Raw genomic sequence first — 23,387 nt, 5'->3', positions numbered from 1 at the left:
TTGATGATGAACAGGGTTGTGAAGGTCCTGCTAGAGGAAAACAGATGCTCCAATAGGCAGTTCCTGTGCTGGGCATTATGGGACAGAGATGGGCAGCTCTGGTGCAGACTGTGCACATGGCAGGGACACCTACATTCCCCTGGATGGGCCAGAGGCCTTCCTGGGGGGAGTAGTGTCTCAAATGGGACTGGAAAGTTAAGAGGCATTAAGCTACATGTAGATAGGGTAGAACATAGTAAGGGTGTTCTGGGGTGAAAGCATTAGAGGGAAGAAAGAGCACCACAGGGTAAATACCTGAAGTTCATTTGGCTTTAGGGGAGGAGAGGACAGAAAGGATGGGACAGAGTCAGGGAAGGGGAAGCCAAGTATGGAAGGATCTTGTTTGCTACTTGCAGGAATTTAAATTTCAGTGAAAGAGTTAGAAGGCTCTCGCAGTAATCTGCTTTAAGTTTGTGTCTTGACTATATGTGATGGTGGACACTGTTGAACGAAATAACTAAATTTTTCCTGCTTCTTTTCCCAAGTATTTTAGATATTATAAAATATGCAGAGATTCAGATAAAAAGGATTTATATGGTACATTTCTATGGAATTCAGTGGGAGGAAAACTTTACCACCAAATGTTTCTACATCCTTTTATTAGAAAATCTGAACTGGAAAACTCAGTGAGTTTTGCCGTGTAGGAAGCTCAAGACACATTTTGTGCTGCACCCCTTCAAGGTGTCAAGTACATATTCTCTTTAATCTTTCTTTTCATTTTTTTATTGAAAAAAGTGTTTTGATATTAATGTCCAGAATTTTTCCTAGAAGTAAATGAGCAAAAATCCTAATTATAATTTAAGAGCAAATCATTTGAAGTTACTAGGTTTTTCCTTTTTTTGACCAATAATTTTAGTTCATACTTTCATGAGGACAATTCTTTGATCAAGGCAGAAATCCTAGCAAAAAAGAATATCACACTTAAGTCTTTGAAATTCAAATATAACCAATAGCTAATTATTCTTTACTGCTGTGGGAATTACTAGATAAGTCAACTGATAGTCCAGAAAAATAGGTAGGTAAGTAGGTGGATAGGTAGGTAGGTAGGTAGGTAGGTAGGTAGGTAGTTACATAAATAGACAGTGGAAGATACACAGAAAATGATCTGAAATATATCTTGACTATCTGTGTAATGCTTTTTTCCCAATATTTGAACTCTGTGTATGTATGTACACATATGTGTATATATGTATATAATCATATATATAATCTTAGGTTTGATAAATACATCGAATATAGCAGGAGCTTTATATGCCTTATTTGTTCAAGCACTATGAACATATGAGGTCTGTCCAGAAAATATCCAGCCACGTACTATGGAAAATAAAGAGAGTTACTGAAAAAGATATAAGAAACATTGTACACAGAACAATGATACCTCAGTCCCCATCAAAGTAGGCACCTTGGGATCTCACACAATTCTCCCAAATGCCATCAACTGCCCCCTCATATTTTCCTGAATCTCATCGATGATCTGAAATCTCTTCCCTTTCAAAGGTGATTTTAGTTTGGGGAAAAGCCAGAAGTCACAGGGTGCCAAATATGGACTGGATGGGGCTGAGTCACATGGGCAATTCAATGTTTTGCCAAAAAACTCTGTAGGAGACATGATGCATGACCAGGTAGGTGTGTTGGCAATCACCAGTTGCCCATAGTTTTGGCCTTCTGATTCATCCAAATACTGTCCTCGGAGGAATGTTCAAACTTAACACAAAATTTGATACAGATTCATTGTTCTACTCACTCACTCGTTTTGAATGCAATAGCCACACAGTACATGTGCTCACTCAACGGCATCTTCCACCTCCACACTAATACAGTGAAGTTGTAATTGTTCATGCATGCACATTCCAGTCCACTGTCCTTGGCTGCCAGGTTACATCAATATTGCGCAAACTGTTCTTGTTATATTAACAATGGCTGGACTTTTTCTGAACAGACCTCATATATGTATATACTATCCTGCTTCCCAAAGGATTAATTGGCATGTGACAAGTGAAGCAAATGGGCAAGTCCTTGTGACCTAACTACCCCAAACCACAAATTCAACCACTGACAAATATTGGTAAGGAGATCCCATGAAATTAACAAGAAAAGAGATAGAGGGTGGGACAAGAATTTGTTACCTGGCCCTGCCTGTCCTCTTGGGGCATGAATAGATTTCACTCTTTAGCTTCAACATGGGAATAGCAGTTAGGCGAGATATGCAAAATACTCAAAACTAGACCAAAAGGATAGGAAAGTTAAGAGACTATGTATTCCCTGGGAGGCTGTATATATAAGCTTTTAATAGGCTTATGTCAAAATTTGGAAGAAAATGAAGAGATTTAATAGATTTTTGAGATTTTATTTATATATTTTTAGAGGAGGGGAAGGGAGGGAGAATGAGTGGGAGAGAAAAACCAATGTGTGGTTGCCTCTTTCATGTCCCCTACTGGGGACCTGGCCTGCAACCCAGGCATGTACCCTGACTGGGAATCGAACCAGGACCCTTTGGTTCACAGGCCCACACTCAATCCACTGAGCTACACCAGCCAGGGCTAATATTTTAATTAAACTGAATATACAGCACAAAAAAAGTGCAACTTTTTACTCAATCACACATTTCACATCTTCAGATAACATTCAGTAACTTTTTAATATCAACTAGAATATATTATATTTAAATATTTTATTATGTGTAGACAGTCTTACAGCAACATAATTAATTCCTTCACTTTATCAAAAAACTATAATGAATTATTCTTTCAACTCAAGATTTTATGCTAGTATGACAAGACTATGTTTAAAATCTAAAAACAAATGCACCTCTTATTCACATTTATTTTTAAAAGGAGCCAAAAAGACAATCCCCTTTTCTGAATAATGTATTTCAGAAAGGCATAGAACATTCTTTAAAACTGCAGTGATAATTACAATAAAGAATAGAATTCATCTGATGTCACTCCCCACCCCCGCCACACCCAGATCATACTAAATGTACCCTCCTGAGTTTAATTTCAAATCTCTGAAAAGGATGTAGCCTTAAGTAATTAGAGAGGAATTTAAGCTCCAATTCATAAAACATCATTTTCTCACATGGCACTAATTAGAGATCACATACTACAGCTATCTTTTTAATTAAATATTCTGAAGAAACAACATCTGAAAAAAAATAGTGGGCAGGAGGCAGCGTGATGACAAATTAGATTCAACAATACAATTACCTGTACCTCATTGCACACTTTTCATTTTCTAGATCTTTGCAAGACATGAAATAAAAACTCTCAATTGTCTAAGAGGTAGATGATGAACCCATTTTTCCAAGTGGGAAACTGAGGCCCTACTAATATGCCTTATAATCGGCTGCAACGATGGTCAGCAGCGGCACCAAGATTAGAAGCAGGAGGAACTGGTTGCAATGGTATGCATGGCTGTCCACAACACGCTGAGGGAATGACAGGAACAGAGGTTGGTCCGTGCTCACTGACTGTGTCCCATCCTGCTGTATGACATGCATAGCTGATGGAAGTTTGAAACTCCCTTTCAAGTTGACTGCACATCTGTTCTCCAATGTCAAACCCGTGAGATCAACAGGAGGAGGGGTTCTTTACAGCATTGACCTCAGACTCAAGAATGGAGGCTACATGAAAGCCACATTGAATATATTTCAATAAATGAGATCAAGACATGAAAACCAAAATTAAAGGACACCTAATGCGCAAAAGAAAATTAGAATGTCAGTCCAATATTTCTACTGTCATTCTACAAGGAGATATTTGTGAGTACAATAAAAATTAAATTTTCATACACTTGGATTTGAAAATTTGACTCCCACCCCTATGCCGTGAGCCTTGATCTGCATGCTCCTAAGTTAGGAGCCAATAAACATAGTGTGCTTTTACTGTGTTTTACATTGAACATATCTCTCTGTAGAACACAAAAAATACAACCTTATCCACAGCAAATAATTTACCATGCTCCTCAGATAGGTTAAAGCACTGAAGAAAACTGGGTTATTTCACCAAACAGTCGTACAGTATTAGCCAAACAAGCAGTATGGTCAGAATGGAGGGACACTTGGTCGGAGATGCTGTTTGTCGGAGATGCAGGAAAGTGAACAACTGTATTGTCCTCTAGGCTCGTGAGAGTGACGTCCACGGGTGCCAAGCCCAGTTACTGCAGGAGCAGCCAGTACATCAGCGATACACTCACATAGATGACACACAGTGTTATCCAGTTTATTCTTGTGATTGGCGGCCTGCGGTTACCTGTCACATGGAGGATGACACTGGAAGAGAGACTGCCACTAGAGTTTTGGGCCTGAGCCACATAGAGGCCAGCATCTGCCCCACATACCTTCGGAATGAACACTGAATGTCTTGTCTCCTTGTGGAAAACCTGTAAGTGTCCATCTGCAGACAATTTCTGGCCCTTCTTGTACCTGAGGCAGAGAGTCAGTTTTTAAAGTCAGAATCAATGTTTATTCACATCATATCCAATTTCTAAAAACCATTGCACATAAGCCCATCACCACTGCAGTACTGTCTAGTGAGAGCAGGAACTTTGCAGCTACCACAGATGCCAATGGGGCTGTTCATCCTTCAGGCAGAGATTGGCAGCTGGTGTGCAGAGAATTGCCTGATTGTCTGAGACCATGTTTTTTAAAAATTGATTTTTTCAAAAGATTTTATTTATTTATCTTTAGAGGGGAAGGGAAGGAGAGAAGTCTCAATGTTTGGTTGCCTCTCATGAGTCCCCTGCTGGGAACTGGCCTGCAACCCAGGCACGTGCCCTGACTGGGAATCGAACCGCGATTGTGTGGTTCGCAGGCCAGTGCTCAATCCACTGAGCTACACCAGCCAGGGCTTAAAAATTGATTTTTTGACACCATTTAACAATTGGAATGCTGCATATGAAAATTCAGATATCAGCTACTCTCAAAAAATCAGACCATCTGGTCACACTGGGGCCCGATTTGCTCCTGGCAATTATCTAGAATGGGAACCGGCCCCTCCTATTTGGTCTCCTTGGTTCTTCCAGCTGCTGTGGACCAGCAGTCTGGAGCCTGCACTGGGTGACGCTCATCTGCCCCACTGCGTTCATCCCAGAAGATCCACATGCGAATGCTAACATGCTGTTTCAGAGGAAGGTACTTATTATACAGTATTTCCTACAGAAATGAGTTCACTTAATTCGTCAATTAATTTTATTAGAAGGAAACTATTTCTAATTATAAAAGGTATTTATGCATTTGGATTGTTACTGTTAATGATGTTTCTAAAAGTTTCCTGAAAACATGAGTGCTTGGCTGCATCTTTTTAGAAAGCAAATAATTTATTTTGTTTATTCTAGCTTCTTATTTATTTATATCCATGTCCTTCTATACAAGAAGTGTGACAAGCCTGAATCGTATTATGTTCCCACTAAGTGATAACTTGTCATTTTTCTGATGTCCTAAGAATGTATGACATCTTGCCAGTTGTTAATGGAGCAAAATTGCAAATCTGAGGGCAAGATATTTTTTTTCACTATAGTTCTTCAGTATTATAGTTCTAATAGTTTCTTAGTAATATATCCTAACCAAGTTATTGGTTACGTGGACAAAAACAAGAAACACTTCAGACGCCATTTTTCTTTAGGGTAAATTGATATTTAATGATGAATTAAATATCCTTTAAATTCATAAATATGAAATTTCTGATCTGTAAAAAACATGCAGTGGTAAAAACAACAAAATAAATCAACAGGCACATAAATGTCTGTGCCAGAGCACAAGTGCGGTTTCTTTTCATCAGAGAAACCAACGCTTTCCCATAAATTCTGTAGGTAACCACTTCACACTTTGGGTACCTTCTGTGCGCACACACAGTAACTGAAACGGATCNAATCTGAGGGCAAGATATTTTTTTTCACTATAGTTCTTCAGTATTATAGTTCTAATAGTTTCTTAGTAATATATCCTAACCAAGTTATTGGTTACGTGGACAAAAACAAGAAACACTTCAGACGCCATTTTTCTTTAGGGTAAATTGATATTTAATGATGAATTAAATATCCTTTAAATTCATAAATATGAAATTCCTGATCTGTAAAAAACATGCAGTGGTAAAAACAACAAAATAAATCAACAGGCATATAAATGTCTGTGCCGGAGCACAAGTGCGGTTTCTTTTCATCAGAGAAACCAACGCTTTCTCATAAATTCTGTAGGTAACCGCTTCACACTTTGGGTACCTTCCGTGCACACACACAGTAACTGAAACTGCTCATTTAATATCTACTAAAACATTATGATAAAGAAATTCTATTTTACTTAGTTCAGAAACATAAATGGATCGTTCCAACAATTTTGTACTTTTGTCCTCAAATAAATTCACGTTAGGATGAAAAATTTCTAAATGTTTAAAATTAATCCAAGAGTTGGGAAAGTTAAAACTGCCTTTACACGCTTTTCTGCAGGTTACTTCTATTAAAACAAATAGGCTAAAAAACAATGTCTCCATAGTGAAGCCATATTGTTCACAGGTCAGTTGTAGCACCTTTCCAAAGTGGGTTTGTTACCTGTCACGGGGAGTAACTGTGAAGGAAATATTTTTATTCCATCTCTCACATTGAGGAAAGGTATAAAAAGAAATCTTAGTGAAACAAACAAATTCTGCAAAAGTGACATGAGTGACTATTGGGAAGAGAAAAAAAGCGGGGATATGTAAATGAAAGAAAAGGGAAAAACCCAAATTCTTATCTTTTTAAATTGAATAAAAGATATTAAACTGAGAAAATTTCATGCTTATGCAAAAATAAACAATAGGGGAAAATTTCACCCTATCATCTTTAGAAATGTGGAATGTTAAACTAATGAAAAACAGCACAAGTAAGTCGCAGTGCCTTTGGAGTTTGTGAAATTAGATTTCATACGGTTACTTTTTTCCCTGCAGGGTATTAGCCATGCTGCTATTAAAATGAGAGCTGGGGGGTTGACGCGAGGTTGGGTCATGCAGAATTGCAGTGTCGCAGGAAATTAATCAGCTATCCCTAAACCTTTCAGTTAGTGCACATGAATGACTCGCCCAGTGGTTCAACTTGTTTCTGCTTATGGCTTGTCATTATAGGCTACCCACCATGTCAGTGTAGGCTCTGGAAATCCTGTTACTTCGACTTCCAAAGTCACTGGAGAACCTTCCATGACAGTTACGTTAGACAGGAGCCTGGAGAAATTAGGTGCCTGGCCAGCTAGGCTGACCACACTGTTCTTTGCTGAGGTACTTTTAATCTCTTCTCGGGGACCCATTTGCCTCTGATAGGCTCGGCTGGGGCCTAATTGAAACCCCAGGCCCGAGAACGCATCCTGGGAAGCATGCAGCCTATCTTGGGTTTTAGTGACATTGTTATCAGCATGCATTTTCTCCCGTGTTTCTAGCAAACTTTCCTGAGCCTGCAGGTGCTGTTGTAAAGCTCTCTCATGCAGTTCACTCGGCATGCTCTCAGGATGCTTTGCACTGATTTTGCTGATGGCAGTACTCGTTTCCAGCAGTCCTCCAGAGGTTAATGGGGGCTCAACTCTGAACTGCGGGTGAGGCTTCTCAAAATGACTTGACAATGTTTCTCCCTCATCATCGCAAGTATCGGCAAAAGCAGCAGGGGGTGGAAGGCCAGTTTCCTGGGCCTCCCCTGGACAGCTGGCTGCAGTCTGCATCCTGTAGCTGCTTATGTGAAGGCTGAGGGAGGGGCTGGCGTGTTCCTCGACCTCCGTGCCAAATGGGGCAAGGGGGGAATCGGGGCTCCCAGGGAGTGGAGGCAAGGAGATGTCATCAGGTGAGACACACTCATGTTCTTCTCCTGAAAGCATGTCCGCAGCCAAGAGCAGGCCTTGGGCTCCACCCTCTTTGCCAGAGGAGAGCTGCTTCAGGTCCTGAGGAAGCTGGCCTTCTTCTGTTCCATTGATGGCCAAAATATCCGCTGCCTGCACCTGTTCCTTCAAAACAGAAAAGCCAAAGCCTTGCATTAGTCACTGTGTTTTCTTTCTCCAGGTCTCAGGCTCAGCAGAGACACAATTTGAGAAAAGCTACAGTGAGTTACAGCTTGGGGCCCTGGCTCAGGCAGTTGTGGAACTGGAAACCATTTGTCTGTTTCCCCCAGGCACAGTTCCATCCCACGATGAAGGGAACCGGTAAACTGACCTTCAGTAACTGACTGAAATGTGATAGATCTTGCAAAACAGGAGCGAGAAAGGCCTAGTTATTACCTCTAATGGAGGGATGGACAGGATGAATGTCTTCTCCAATCATAATCTGAGGAGTCACCTTTCACCAGCCAATTCTGCTTTGGGTTCTCTGCACTCCAGCTGAACACAGTTCCTAAACATCAGAGGCTCCCTTGTCAGGGCATCTCTTGGACTCTCCTAGAGCGATCCCTCCCTTTTCAGGAAAGCCATTCTTTTTATCTTATTTTTTATCATGGTAAAATAGACTATATGCTAAACATAACATTTAGCACCTATCCATTTTTAAGAGTAGTTGAATGGCAGTAAGTACCTTCACAATATTGCGCAAGCAGCACCACTGATCATCTCCAGGACTTGTTCATCCGAAGTGAAAGTCTGTACCCTCCAAACACTACTTCTCCATTCTCTGCCCCCCAGCCCCTTCTACTTCCTGTCTCTAATTGACTATTCCAGGTATTTTATATAGAGAAAGGTATTTTTAATGACTGGCTTTATTTTCTTAAAACCCCTTGGTTTTACTCTTACATTGAAAACTATCTACTGGGAGCCTATGATGCGCTCAGCACTGTGCTGGGCATCGGAGAGAGAAAATGGTGAGTAAAGAAAGTGCAGTGTCTGCCTCCACGGAGATGATAGTCCAGTGGGGGACGTGGATACTAAAGAAACCATCGCACTTTGTGACCTTTCACAGCAAAACACAGTGAGATACAGCAGAGGAACACCCACCACTTGCCTTTCTGTCCCATGTCGGTGGAAGGTATGCTAGGGGACCGTACATGGCAGCACGCCACCTACTGCTCCCACCGTTCTGTTACTTCTCACTAATCCACATCCATCTCTGGCTTAGGAAGAGGCTCAAACACACCCTCTGACGCAGACTCAGAGGAATACTGAGGCCGAAGGGAGCTCACCGATCCCAACCTGCTTGTTTTACACATACTTCTTTCTTTGCTTTTCCTCAGCATTCTGGGTGCATTTTTACTTAACAATGACTAGATTTTCTCCCATTGCTACACTTGCATGTAAGAAAGGTACATCTTGCCTGGACTTTGAGTTCTTTGTTTTAGCAGGTAGTCCTGCTCCTGGCATACTTTTAAATGATTTTTGAGAAATAAATGTGTTTTCGGTTGAAGATTAGAAGTAGAAATAAAACAGTGCTCCTTCTACAAGCCTACAGACATGACTTGTTCTCAGAGAAATCATAAACCCAGCTTAGAGAAAGTGGGTTTTTTCCAGCCATTTAATATAAGTTTAAATTCTGGGTATGAAAGCCAGAAGTTAACAGTCCCTCTAATTAAAATCAAACTAACTAACTAACTAACTAACTAACTAACATATACCCAGTAGGGAATGCCTCTCCTTCATTCAGTTTTTCTATTACAGCTCAGCCCTGCCTCTCTTTTTCTTTCTTTCTGAAAGTCGAATGTTTATTTCCGTTTCACAGGGACGTTGACCCAACTTCCTATTCAATCTAAAAATCTCCTCTATGACATCTTACAGTCTTTACTTTTCCTGAAAGGTACTTTCTTCAAAAATAATTTTATGCTTTACTTGTGTTAAGAACATCTTTCTGTATTTAGAAAAGATCTGCCTTCCCTCATTATCCACCAATGGATCTGCGTGGGGCTCCTTGGTGGCCGCCTGCTCACCTCTTAAAACAGCCCTCTGACTGTTTGGAGAACTGGCCCCGCAACCCCTGAGTCTCTTTCTCTGGACTGAAAACCTCCGAGCCTTCTGCCTCAACTCCTGACCTCCCATCACTCGATCGCCCTCGGCGGTGGGCTGTCCTACTCCTACTGGTCTCCAAGCTGCCTCACAGGAAGGCAGGGACTTTTGCTGCGCTAAGGATCTCCCAGGGGCAGGCAACTCCTTAATGACTTCTTTGGGTAACCTGTGTTTCCCCAGAGAAGAATAACATTTTTTAAATGTCTGAAAATTTTCAAAAGGGGAGAGAAACTTGAATAAAAGTCCCAGCTAGTCTCCCCACTCTTCACTCCCTCCTGGAGAGGAATGGGCTGACTTGAAGGTTTAGAAGAAGAGACTGAACAATCTCAGCCCTGTCTCTTTGATGTTCTGTCCTCTGGAACTGCCTTCCACCAAATGGGTTCATTTACACTGGCCACAGGGCATGAAAGCCCCCTGTATAGAAAGTCCGTGGTGGTCTAGCTATGCACCCAAGTGGCTGCATAAACAAATCTGCCTACATCAGAAAAGAGGTTGTGGGAGACCCTCTAGATAAGTCCCAGTCATGTCCTCCAGTCCAGCTTTTACTGGTTACTGATTTCTGACTGCTGTGACTCACTTTTAGATGGTGCCAAACTTAAGAACGCAATCCAAGAATATTATTTTTCACTCCATACAATTTCAAAAGCATAAAAATACTGCCTGCAGAAAATAACACTACCAGTTAACTTCTACTGACAATAACAAGAAGAGAATTTTCCAAAATCTTTTTTAGAAACTTTCCAGCTTACTACTATTCCCCATGAATATGTTTATTTCCACTATTTGTTTACTTTCCAGAATACAAAGCAAGCAGTGGAAACATCATCTCCTTGATCTATATATGTTTTTATTAAACTGCCAGTATTAGGGTTTTTTTTGTTATTTTATATAAGAACCACATGGGACTATTGATTCATACTGAGTTTTTAATCAACTAAAAATCTCCTACTTTCTCTGTCCATGAGTATCATGGATAAAAACACTGAACATGGCACAGGTTAGGACAAGGCCAGACGTCCCCTGAGGCAAGGCACACTGCCTTCCAGGGTGACACTGGAGAACTACTGTACACTCTGGGTACAATTATAACCCTACCAAACTCTCACTCAGCTCACCTTCTTCCACTGACCTTAAGAGAGATACCATGAGTGTGTTTATCCAATGACGTCCTGAAACCATAATAAATTTTGCCAATGGCACTAAACTAGAACTGCCCAGTAAATAACCATCTCAGGAAGCAAAATAAGGTGAGTTTAAACACGTTTTTCTGAATTAATCAGGTTGGCTTTTGACATTTTTGCTTTTAACTTCAAATGAAAATAAGCTTTTAGTTTTTAAATCATTATGGAATATTATAAAAATTCCTTTTAAGCCTCACTGAGTTATACTTTCCTGGGTCTACTAGTTTTTCCTTTATGGGAATGGTTTCCAAACCTTCACAAATACCAACTATTTTTTCCACATTTTCACACCATGAAACCATTTTTGCTATCAGTAAAAAAAAGTGTGTATGTATGTGTGTGTGTGTTCCTAGAAAAAGGTAGTTTAATCTGTGTGTCTGAGAACAAATAGGTCATATTTGCATCAATCTGATAAATTCTGGCAAAAAGGGTGGGAAACTCTGATACAATGCACCAAAACATAGTTCATTCTCGATGTGTTTCTCCAATAGCTGTGGCTGCTCTTTGTCTTTTTTGTTGATTTCTTTTTCTTTTCCTCTTCTAACTATATAGGGAAGATTAAGTTATCAAATCTCTCTATATATTTCCCCTTCAAAGATCTTACCCACATTCCTATCTAATGACCAGTTAATGTTTTTTGATATTATTATTTTTTATCCTCACCTAAGGACATGCTTGTTAATTTGAGAGAGAGAGGAAAGGAGGAAGAGAGAGAGAGAGAGAGAGAAACATTGATGGGTTGTCTCATGTACACGCCCAATGGGGACCAAACCTTCAACCTAGGCATGTGCCCTAACTGGGAATCGAACCTATCACCTTTCTCCTTATGACACGATACTCCAAGCCATGCCAGCCAGAGCAAGACCAGTTAACTTTTAATTAATCCTAAATCTATAACCTCAGCTCTTATCTCTGTCAGGATTTCTGAACTTCCAGTTCCATTAATAAACATAATCACTTGGGTTTATAACCATTGCCATGTAGGCAAACAAAATGAGTGTCTGGGAGATAGAAGGTAATGATATTCTACATCCACCGAACTGAGTGTGAAGCACCAGTCCGCCAAGTACATAGTGCAGGAAACCATTCATCTAAGTGGCAAATTTAAGAAAACACCACAAGACTTTACCTTCCAAAATATCTCAATAGATAGTCTTCTCTTAAATACAATTAAATGAAGCTAAGTAGAAAGTAGCAAAAGAAAGATATTGAACACAGGGCTGGGTCTATAAAAGGCATTTCTGGGATTTGGATGGGACTTTGGAGAGTCAAGGAGTGACTTGGCACCTTTAGGGCACTTGGGTGGACAAAAAAAAAAGAGCAAAAAGGTGGTGAACAATGATTTTTCTTCCCAATTTCCTTCCAAGTGTCTCAGGAGCACCTCCCCCTGCCTACCAAGTGGTCAGAATTAGAGGAGGGTCCAAGGGTTGTGTTCACCTTGTCTGGTAAGAGCCCCTGAACTGTTTGGCATAAAAGTCATTCCATGCAATTGCTTTATTAATCTTGTGTGGGCATGTGAATGGTAAGAGGAGGAAAGTCTGGCGTGGGAATCTACGCAGCAGCTCCTTGGAGCTCCCTCTGCTCCCGTGGAAAGAGTCACATGGCTGAAATTCAGAGCAACTGGCCTGCCTGCCCAGTTTTACCACTACTTTCCTGTGATTTTTAAAGGGAAAAATATTTAATCTCTTTTGGCCTAAGTCTCCTCAACTGTAAAATGAGACTTGATCAGATGATTGTTAAATCCCTTCCAGCACTAGAAGCCTATGTAACTCTAATTGCTAGCATCACCAGCCTTCATCTTCTGTTGAACTTCCATGGCTTTAGGTGAGTCTCTTAATACTCTGTGCCTGCTTTTAACCTGAGGAGTTTTCCCCTATTACTGTGGATGGAGCGTCTGTCGTCACCTCGGGGATAAAATGCCATCACTAATCTGTTAGCAGTGCAATGACCATTACATTGACTGAATTGCCTAATTCCGCCTGCTGCATTTTGGGGTCAGAAAAATGGGAAGCTCTTTCCTATTTCCAGGAGGAAATCTTATGATTAACACATTCTTGTAAGAGTTTGGTGAGATTGTTCTTCCTGAGTTATGTCACTTTTCTGAGGAGGATCAACACAATGTAAGGGTGTCAGAACTGAACTAAGAGAGACCTTAACAACTTTTTTACCTGCCCACATAGTATTTTAAGGAACTGTTACATCTGACCTAAAATATAAATGATAGGATAGTCAGAGATTGAGATGTTTAGAAGTGGAGAGTCCTGCTGCTCTTTAATTTTGCTTTCTATCCCAGCTGTGCCAGAATGTACACATGAAATTATATCAGTGGGTCCCTGACAGCTGTAATTGTGGACCTCCACCTTCATCCTAAATAACTGGTGATCGGTCCAGAGGGGAGAGGGGAGAGAATCATAGGGGAAAAGGGGATGGACTCACATGAATAAGCATAAAGGACACATGGACAATAATTAAGGTGGGGGGTGGAAATGGGAGGGAGGTGGGGAGCACTGGGGGGGGCAGGGCTGGGAATATAAAACAGAAAACTGTACTTGAATAAGAATTAAATAAAAAAATTAAAAAATAATTTATATTAAAATAAAAATGACTTTTCAATGAAAGTAAAGCTTGTTTTTTTTATTGAAAGGAATCTGTTCCTTTCAGTTTCCTTCTAAGAAAAAAAATTAAAAGCAAGAAAAACTATTTTGATTAAATATAAATGAGGGTGTTTGCTTTAAATACAGTTATTTGCTTTAAATGGTACATTATTATTTTTTAAAGATTTTATTTATTTATCTTTAGTGGGGGAGGAAAGGAGAGGAGAGAAATATCAGTGTATGGTTGCCTCTCATGAGTCCCCTGCTGAGAACTGGCCTGCAACCCAGGCATGTGCCCTGACTGGGAATCGACCGGCCATCCTTTGGTCCGAAGGCCCATGCTTAGTCCACTGAGCTAATCCAGCCAGGGAGGTACATTATCTTTTTTATTATTGTTTAACTATAGTTGTCTCCTGCCCCACCCACCCCCACCTCCCACTACTTTCTAGTAGATTTTAATCGAAGGTGATTTTTGCTCCCTAACAGATATCTGAAAATGTCTACGGATATTTTTGGTTCTCACAAGTGGGTAGGGTGAGGGTGGTTACTACTGTAATCTAGTGACTAGAGGCCAGGGATGCTGCTAAACATCCTATAATGCACAGCACAGCCAAACAACAAAGAATTCTCTGGGCAAAAATAGAAATAGCACCAAGATGGAAAAACCCTGATTTAGACCAATCAGAGCAACCAAAGACTGAGATATAAGACTAGGGTCCCACAAGATAACCAAGGTTTGGCAGCTCTCCTGTGCCTCAGGAGAACCAGGGTGTAAGTACCTCAAGGTCACTCCACAAAAAAAGACGGCTTGCTCAGTGGTTCTTGCTGCCTGGTGGTTATATAATTGAGCCAGACCTTTACATACATTCAACCAGTGGGAAAGAACCTATACACAAGGTCTAAGAACTATATTGACCTCAGGGGAAGATAACTGTTTCCCCACGAGATACGTACACAAGTGGCGAGATTTTTCTAAGTCTCAGGTTAGAAAAACACATTTTATTAATTGGGGGCAGTTGAGAACAGTGTTGATTCTGCTTGTGCCTTTAGTTCCCTGGGGGAGGGGAAAGACCAGAGGGAGCAGGCAGCTCGGCCAAGCAAAAAGTCCAGAGGTAATTATAGTCCAGCAGCTACGAACAGGGAGTGAGCAACTCCGGCTGGAAATCTAAAATGATGTGATTCAAAGAACATGTTTGATATCATGATACGTTTGCATTTGGTGGGCATTTGTGGTTTTGGCTACATGCTTAACTGATCTGTAATGCATAGGTTTTAAAGTAATTTAAACATTTCTCCAAATAGTTTAGTATTTCTATTTCAGTTGAATGCCTAATTTTTGTGCCTGGAAATATCTCAGATTGTATGGGAAGAAGATACAATCTCATTTCATGTATTAAGGTTCTCTAATGGGTACTATAAAGGACGAAACAATAGCTTGGTGGTGTAGTAAAGAGGGAGAAGTGAAACCTGAAGTTGGGATTGACTAGAAAAGGACAATGGGAAAGGCAGCTGAAGACAGGAAAAACAGGGTGTTTGGGGTGCTAGCACGGTGTTCGAATGGCTGTCCCTCTGTCACTGCACAATGCTGTGGCTCCGGGAGTCATTGGGAGGGGCTCGCAAGGAAACAGCAGAAAGAACAAAAGGACTCAGCAAGGGGTAGAAAGGCAGTAAGGAATAGGAAACTGGCACTGCATTCACATCGGGAGCTTCGATTTAGATAGATAGAGGACTTCAATTCACTTTTTTTTGCAATGCACAGTGACTTGAACCCCCAGAAGTAATCAGTAGCTGAGGCTACATAGTTTTCTTTACCTTATTCAATTCTTCTTTGAATATTGGATGCTTATTTCTTACTGGTTCTTTCAGTAGGTCAATGCAACTGTCATGAAAATCTTCTGAACTCAGATTCCTCTTTAAAACATCCCCTTGCTGTACAAAGAGACAGTCAGTGAGGGCCAGGGCCAGAGAAGCTGGAGGACCAGCACCACATAATCCTCCCTTGGAAGAAAACAGGCCACTGGCAACTGTTTAGTGAATGTGTTCCACATGAGACTGAGGTACGCCCACCATGCGACTTATACAATGATCCCTCCAAGCCCATAGCTCCCCTCTGAGAGACTTGAAGATGTGCAACATACCTGGGAGGGATGTTGTGGACAATGGAGGGCAAAGCATCAGAGGAAGCCGCAATTTTCAGGTTGTGTATCAGGAGCCAAGAGAGGAACCAGATCCGCAGGAGGTGAGGTGGGGTGGGGGAGAAAGTGATAAAAGGGGAAAAAGTGAAGCTGTATGGCCAATTCATACATTACTGGTGGCATTGTAACTGTAAAGCATTTATGGAATGCAACATAAATATATATGAGGAACACTAAAAATTGATATCATTTCATACATATATGAAACACTAATAATTGTATACCCATTTACCCAAATCTGGAGAGTTTATGCATAACAGAAGAGAAAGAAAAAGCTACGCGCATGAAAAAGTTTATTGTAGTGTTATTTAAAATGGTAAGGAAGTTAAAAAATCTAGATTCTTAGCCAAAGAAAAAAGATAATTTGGTTGAATTAAAAGGTTAGCAAACTATTTTGACTAAAACTGGTATTCAAATTTATAGGTGAGGGTTAATCACCTCATCATTCTCTCCTCCTTAAATAATTGGTTCTTTCATCCAGTTGTAAAAACAGCACTAATCAATCTAGTTTTTGACATGACATAGAATATGTGTGTGTGTGTGTATATATATATATACACACAGGAGACTATATATATATATATAGTCTCTCTTTTAAGTGGATTTTGCTTAGACATAGACAAACATATTTTCTGTATAGCTTTCAGCATTGATTCTCTCTTTAAAATTTTTTATTAGATGTGTCAGAGTGACACTGGTTAATAAAATTATACAGGTTTCAGATGTACGATTCTATAATACATTGTCTGTACCCTGTGTGTTGTGTCCACCGCCCCACGTCAAGTCTCCTTCCATCGTCATTCATCCCGCTTGGCCCTTTTCTACCTCCTCCCACCAACCTTTCCCTCCGATAATCACTGTACTGCTATCTGTCTGTGAGTTCTTTTTCTTTGCTTAGTCCCTTCACATTTTGACCCATCTTTCCAGCCCTACTCCCTTCTGACCTGTCAGTCTGCTCTCTATAGCTATGAGTCTGTTTCTATTTTGTTAGTGTATTTTGCTCATTAGATTCCACATATGAGTAAAATCATATGATACTTGTCTTTCACTGACTGGTTTATTTCACTTAGCATAATGTTCTCCAGTTCTATTCATGCTGTGGCAAAAGGTAAGATTTCCTTCTTTTTCTTGCCCAAGTATTATTCCATTATGTAAATGTACCATGGCTTTTTTATCCACTCATCTACTAATGGGCACGTAGGCTGCTTTCAAATCTTGGCTATTTTGTCAATAAATAATGCTGCAATGAGCCCTGGCTGGTGTAGCTCAGTGGATTGAGTGTGGGCCTGTGAAGCAAAGGGTTGCCAATTCGATTCCCAGTCAGGGCACGTGCCTGGGTTGTAGGCCAAGTCCCCAATACGGGATACGTGAGGGGCAACCACACATTGATGTTTCTCTCCCACTTTCTCTTTCCCTTCCCCTCTCTCTAAAAATAAATAAATAAAATATTTTTAAAAATAATGCTGCAATGAACATAAGGGCGCTTATGTCCTTTAGAATTAGTGTTTCAGATACAGTGACCCAGAAGTGGAATCGCTGGGTCACAAGGCAGTTCCACAGGGGATATACCAATTTGCATGATCAGTTGTACTTTTATTCACCAATAATGAACTATCAGAAAGGGAAACTAAGAAAACAGTCCTATTTACAATTGAATCAAAAAATACCTAGGAGTAAATTTAACCAAGGATGTAAAAGACCTATATACTCAGGGAATTATACGACACTGAAGAAAGAAATCGAAGAAGATGCAAATAAGTGGAAGTATATGATGTATTCATGGACAGAAAGAACTAACATCATTAAAATGTCTATACTACCTAAAGCAATCTATAGATTCAGTGCAATTCCTGCCAAGATACCAAAAGCATATCTCAAAGACCTACTATAAATATTCCCAAACTTTATATGCAGCCACAAAAGACCCCAAATAGCTACAGCAATCTTGAGAAAGAAATTTGGAGGAATCATACTACCTGCTATCAAACTATATTACAAAGCCATAGTAATCAAAATAGCATTGATTTTCTATTCCATGAATGATGACAATGATTAACTTAATATTTGCATGAAGTTAAATGTTTAAGGAATATAATACCTGAAGATTAGTCCTATTTTCTCTGGAACCACAATTTGGGGAGGGACTTACATTCATTATTTATGAACAAAAACATAAGGCTACTTAATACAGACTGACTTTAATGGCACACATTTATCCATTAGGATATGATCCATTAAAATGTAAACAAGACACCTTATTTGTGTTCAGCCCTCATTCTCGGCAAAGTTTTTTCCCGGCAGTGGTGGGAAAGAGACAGATTTAATGACCAGAAACACCCAGATAATTATGTTAGAAAGCTGTGAAATAAATGTGCACATTATATCCCCTGAGAACTTCCTTTAGAACATCTTTGCACCAGAAGACATTTGATCAACACATTTTCATTGATGCCACCCTGTAATACATATTCTGAGAAGACATTACCTTCAGCTTTTCTTCGAGCTCTGTGAGAGAACCACACAATTCAGTAATAGATTCAAGAACTTCTTTGTGTTTGGCCACTATTTTTTCAGCATATTTCTGCCCTTCTTCGAAACCTGGGAAGAAGAATGAATACAAATTTTAAGGGTTAGCTTCTTGGCAGAAAAGATAATTAATTCATCTCCCCAGTGTCTGGCGCAAGGGCTGGTACACAGTAACTGCTCAGTAAACACATGTTGAATAGATCAATAAATGAAGGCCTTTTTTTTGAGAACCAGATATTCTAGGAAAATAGTTATATTTACAATACCATGTCTCTTTCATGAAACTTAAATAATGTTGTTGTATTAATATTCTTAAAGCTCAATGCTAATCATTTTTCTCTTGTTGGGAACATTCAGAGGTTCTTGGCTACGTAGAAAAGTATGTGTTCAAGGCCTTCCACAATTGATTTTAACTTGCCTCTATCAAATGTGAATTATCCTAATTCTCTCACATATTTAATCTCTGGCCAAACTGAACAAGCCACTCTGTCCTCGAAATCTTCACAGCCCCTGGGCGGTCTTTCCCATACCGGGAAAACCCTTCCCCAGTTCCCTGGCTTTGCTGTCAAAATCCTACTTACTTTTCAAACTTTACCTTAAATGCCAAAATGTTTGTGAAAATGTTTGTAATCTTTCCAAACTGGATTTTATGTCTCCCCATTGGAATAATAATAAAAATCTCTACCATGTAGTGAGTGCATAGGCATTTTATGTACATTATCCAACGTCATTTACTTCAGGTAGGTTCTTTTGCATTTTACAAATGAAGAATCTGAGGCTCAAAAGAGCTTCTTGAGGTAACCCAGACAATAACTGGAGGGCCAGGGATTTGAACCTGGACTATTGGAATCAAAAGTTTAGGTTAAATTGTATTGCACATTGTTATGGACTGAATTGTGTACTTCCCAAAATTCATATGCTGAAGTCTCAATCCCCACTATTTTAGAATGTAACCATTTTTGTATGTAAGGTTTTCAAAGTGATCATTAAGTTAAAAAGAGGCCATTAAGGTAGGGCTCTCTTCCAAAATGACTGGTGTCCTTATAAAAACTGGGAGAGACAACAGGGGTATGAGTGCCCAGAGGGGGGTCCATGTGCAGGGGCAGCAAGAGGGTGGCCATGTGCAAGCCCAGGAGAGAAGCCTCAGGAGAAGCCAACCCTGCGAGTACCCTGGTCTTGGACTTCCAGCCTCCTGAACTGGAGGACATGAATTCCTGTTGTCTTAGCTACTAGTCTGTAGCATTTTGCTATGGCAGCCTGAGCAAACTAATACACACATTTTATACCTTTTTTTGCTGCATTTGCCATATAGTGATTTCTAAGCTTTAGACTGTGGATTCCTGAATGCAGTTACTAGGTTTTATTTGTCTATATCAATTACAGCTCCTATTATATACTAGTTACTAAAAAAAAAAGTCTTTGAGCCCTGGCTGGTGTAGCTCAGTGGATTGCAGTTTGATTCCCAGTCAGGGCACATGCCTGGGTTGCAGGCCAGTTCCCAGCAGAGGACCCATAAGAGGCAACCATACATTGATATTTCTCTCCCTCTCTCCTTCCTTTCCCCTCTGAAGATAAATAAATAAAAATCTTTGAAAAAACTCTTTGAGATAAATTCACTTGCATTAAAATCTGGGCTCAGTAATGCTTGGGTGGCCTGCAAGAGTTGACATAATATTTTTAAAGTATTTTACTCAATGCAAATTTTTAAGAATACCTAACCTCCATACTAAACAGAAAAAGACTCGTGCTGTTTATACATTCACTCAATGATTCATATTTTCATCAAATACTTGTTGAGTACATAGTATATACCATGAAACAGTGAACTAACGGGCAAAATCCCTTTTCTGATAGAGTTTACATTTGGTAAGGAAAAGCAGAAAACAGACAACTAACTATAATTTGTTGGTTGATTACAGAATCAGAAACACAAAACCAAGCAGGACAGAGTCATGCATGCTGGGAGGGGGAGGAGCCTTTGAGTACTCACCAAGTCTAAAATAGAGTAGTCACTGAATACAGTAATAAAATGTACTCCCCATGCCTTCAGTGAGCTTATGGTCGGTAGGGAAGATACGGATAAACAGGCAATTATGCAGCAGTGTGAAAAATATAATAACAGAAGAAACTATACACAAGACTATGAGTGCAGAGTGTGCCAAAATTTTGTGGAGCAACTTATATAATAACAATAGCAAGAATGCATCCTCATATTAGCTTTCATGAATTTTTCTATCTATATTTTATTATTGCATGTTTCTACTCTTTATTGGGGGAATAATTAATAATTCATACTTGATAATTTGATATTAGTACAGTATATATTGCCCTACAAATTTCTAGAGAAAATGTCCACCTGGCAGCAGTGATGGCAGCCAAAGGAAGCACTCTGTACCACCACTGCCGTCTTCTTCTGGGGCCGAATCTGTCTGATCACTGGGAGTAAGTCTTCGTCTCCTAAGCAATAATATCAGGGAATTCGTGAAACTTATTCCTCAGTGCCCTCAAGGACTGCCATTACCCAGGGGGCTTCTTAAATGGGGGCCTCCTTTATATAGAAGGACTTCTCAGGTAATACAGCTAACAGCTTGCCTTTCCTAGTCATGGAGAAGAGGAAAGTAGAACCCATGAGATGATCCTTTTACCTTTCCCATTAATTCCACAAGTGACAGGAAAGCAAGAAAAAACTTTCTAGTTCTTTCTTATATCCATGAACCATAACCCTCATAGACATGAGAAGGCTGCAGACATCTCTCTTAGCTTGATACTTAAAGTATTATGGGAATTTTGTACATTTTTCAAGGAATCACACTAGTGGAAATTAGATTTTTTTTGTCTACATAAGCTGAGTATTGTCCTAGTTTTATTACCCTGGAGATGGTCAACAAGAATGGAGGAGACAAGAAGATGGAGAAGGAGGGTTTACATGAAGTAATTAAAACTCTGCAGACAGAAGTTCCTTCCTCTGTTCCCTAGTGTTTACTTTAGCGGGTTGTGGGCTCTCATCTTGAGCCTTTTCCCTGAATAGGTTGGTGTAGAGAGGCTTGCATGCTCTGCCTTCTGCTGGGTTAGGTTGGGTTAGCTTTGTTTCACGGGGAACCACTGCATATTTTTAAAGAGAACTCACCATATAATCGCTGAGCGAGGTCACTGATCTCCTGAATCCTTTCTTCTTGCTGAGGCACAGAAGGCGTGATAAACTTATTGAACTGCTGGTGGAGAATTTCCACAGCTTCTTTTGTCTGGCACTCTGTGGAATATTTTCCAACTCTCACAACTGTGGCGCTTGCATCTTCACACCAAAAGTGACACTAAGTTAAATTGGAACAAGGCATAGATTAAAGAGACACCATCACTTTGATGTTTTTCATTTTGGCCATTGAAGTATCAAATTTAAATGTCGTCAAACTTTATATTCACATTAGTTTGAACTCTTGAAGTTTTAATAAAAATATACCAAAACATGAGCATATACTTTGCACTTGGATATTAGAGCCAGGTAAGAAAGTAGAGTATGGAAATTTGTTTGATTTTCCTGCCTGCTTAGATTTGCCTGAAGCATAATTAAAGGAAGGATACTACACATGTGCAAGAACAGGCAGTACAAAAAAGAATATGGCACTAAAAAGAATCCAAATATAAGCTGAAAGGAGATAAAAAAGTCCAAACACATGCAGTCCAGCCTCATTAATTTAAATCATTAACAATAAATAGGATACAGGATTGTATGATTAACACCCCAATGACTTCTTTTTTAAGAATGAGATTTAGTCTGGAGTTAGGAAATATCATCTGAAAAATAGCATTTGACTTTTTTAAAATAGGAGACAGTCATATTTTCAAAGTACAGTAGAGAACTGAGAGAGTTTCCTCACTAAAAATAAATGGCTGTGTTGGAAGGAACGTGTCTCGCCAAGGCTGAGCCTTCATGCTGAGCGAGGATAGAAACACAGGACTCTGTTAGGAGCGAGCTTTAAGTAAGTGCCATGGAGCTACAGCAAACCTACATATTAGACATAGAGGAATGCCCTTGATCCTTCTTAATATGGTGTTAAATCTAAAAACTCAACTGCATCAGGGGCACAGAGAGATTCTGCTTTAATCTCAGAATAATGTGCTACAAAGAACACTCGAGAACTGCAAGTGTAGATGTTCTTCAGCATGAAGTGTGCAAATACACAAATAACTTTAATTTGTCAAATCTCATATATTTTATGTATACTCTTCCATTTATCCTCTTGACAAACACAAAAATAACACCAATAACAATTTTTGTGCCTGAAAAATCCTACTATTACCTTGTCTTTCTAAATACTTTTGTATTCTGTGAAGCAGCTATGTCATCTTGAGTATTTTAAGCAGATATCCAGCACTGAACATAATTCCACGATAAGTTAAACATCTGGAGTTGATGAGGTTATAGAGAAATGAGAAACTCGCATACGTTGCTAGCAAGAGAAAGTAGGTAGAGGCTTTCCTTAGGGCATTTGGACAACACATGCAAAACCTTGTAACATTCATCCCCTTCGGCTCAGCAGTTCTGTAGGGAACTGTCTTAAGGAAATAATCATGAAAAGGAGCATGATGCACGGACTTAATGACAGTAACAGCTAATGCAGCACTGCTTTCAAGGACCAGGGTAATTGTCTAGGACAACGTCACACTACGGACAGCCCTGTAAGAAGAGGGTACCTCTGCAGTCATCTCCTGGAGATGCTCTGTCAGGTCCAAATTCTTCCTGTAATCTGTTACGACTTTGTCAAAGTCCTCCACATGTTTTTGCAAATCCTTCATGGCCTCCAAAAGGACAGCGATTTTATTATTTGGATAATTTAAGAAAGTATCAGAAGTCTTATTCCCAACTTTTTCCATTTTCCTTTTCAAAGCCTGTGCAAAAAAATTTTATTAATGAAATTCAATTTTT

The 23,387-nt window shown here is 39.8% G+C and overlaps 1 protein-coding gene across 3 annotated transcripts in view; it reads right to left on the bottom strand.

Annotated features, from left to right (window-relative positions):
• Nucleotides 1-2,537: 2,537 nt before the first annotated feature.
• The window catches only part of CCDC141 (coiled-coil domain containing 141), a 158,891-nt gene continuing 138,041 nt past the window's right edge, over nt 2,538-23,387 (bottom strand). For 2 of the 3 annotated variants that reach the window (XM_037044359.1, XM_037044361.1), the window contains 6 exons: nt 23,156-23,350; nt 21,591-21,774; nt 18,423-18,535; nt 15,555-15,671; nt 7,140-7,993; nt 2,538-4,462 (listed from right to left, as the gene is read on the bottom strand). In XM_037044359.1, coding sequence (XP_036900254.1) covers nt 4,195-4,462; nt 7,140-7,993; nt 15,555-15,671; nt 18,423-18,535; nt 21,591-21,774; nt 23,156-23,350 — 1,731 coding nt within the window. In that variant the 3' untranslated portion in view covers nt 2,538-4,194. The remainder of the gene's footprint in view (nt 4,463-7,139; nt 7,994-15,554; nt 15,672-18,422; nt 18,536-21,590; nt 21,775-23,155; nt 23,351-23,387) is intronic. The other variant, XM_037044360.1, reaches the window with a different exon arrangement.

Source organism: Sturnira hondurensis, unplaced genomic scaffold (assembly GCF_014824575.4).
Source record: "Sturnira hondurensis isolate 20B ecotype Veracruz unplaced genomic scaffold, ASM1482457v3 Scaffold0004136, whole genome shotgun sequence".
In the NCBI taxonomy this organism is placed as follows: domain Eukaryota; kingdom Metazoa; phylum Chordata; class Mammalia; order Chiroptera; family Phyllostomidae; genus Sturnira; species Sturnira hondurensis.
The sequence above is the reverse complement of the archived record's forward strand: the minus strand, read 5'-3'. Positions and strand labels throughout refer to the sequence as shown.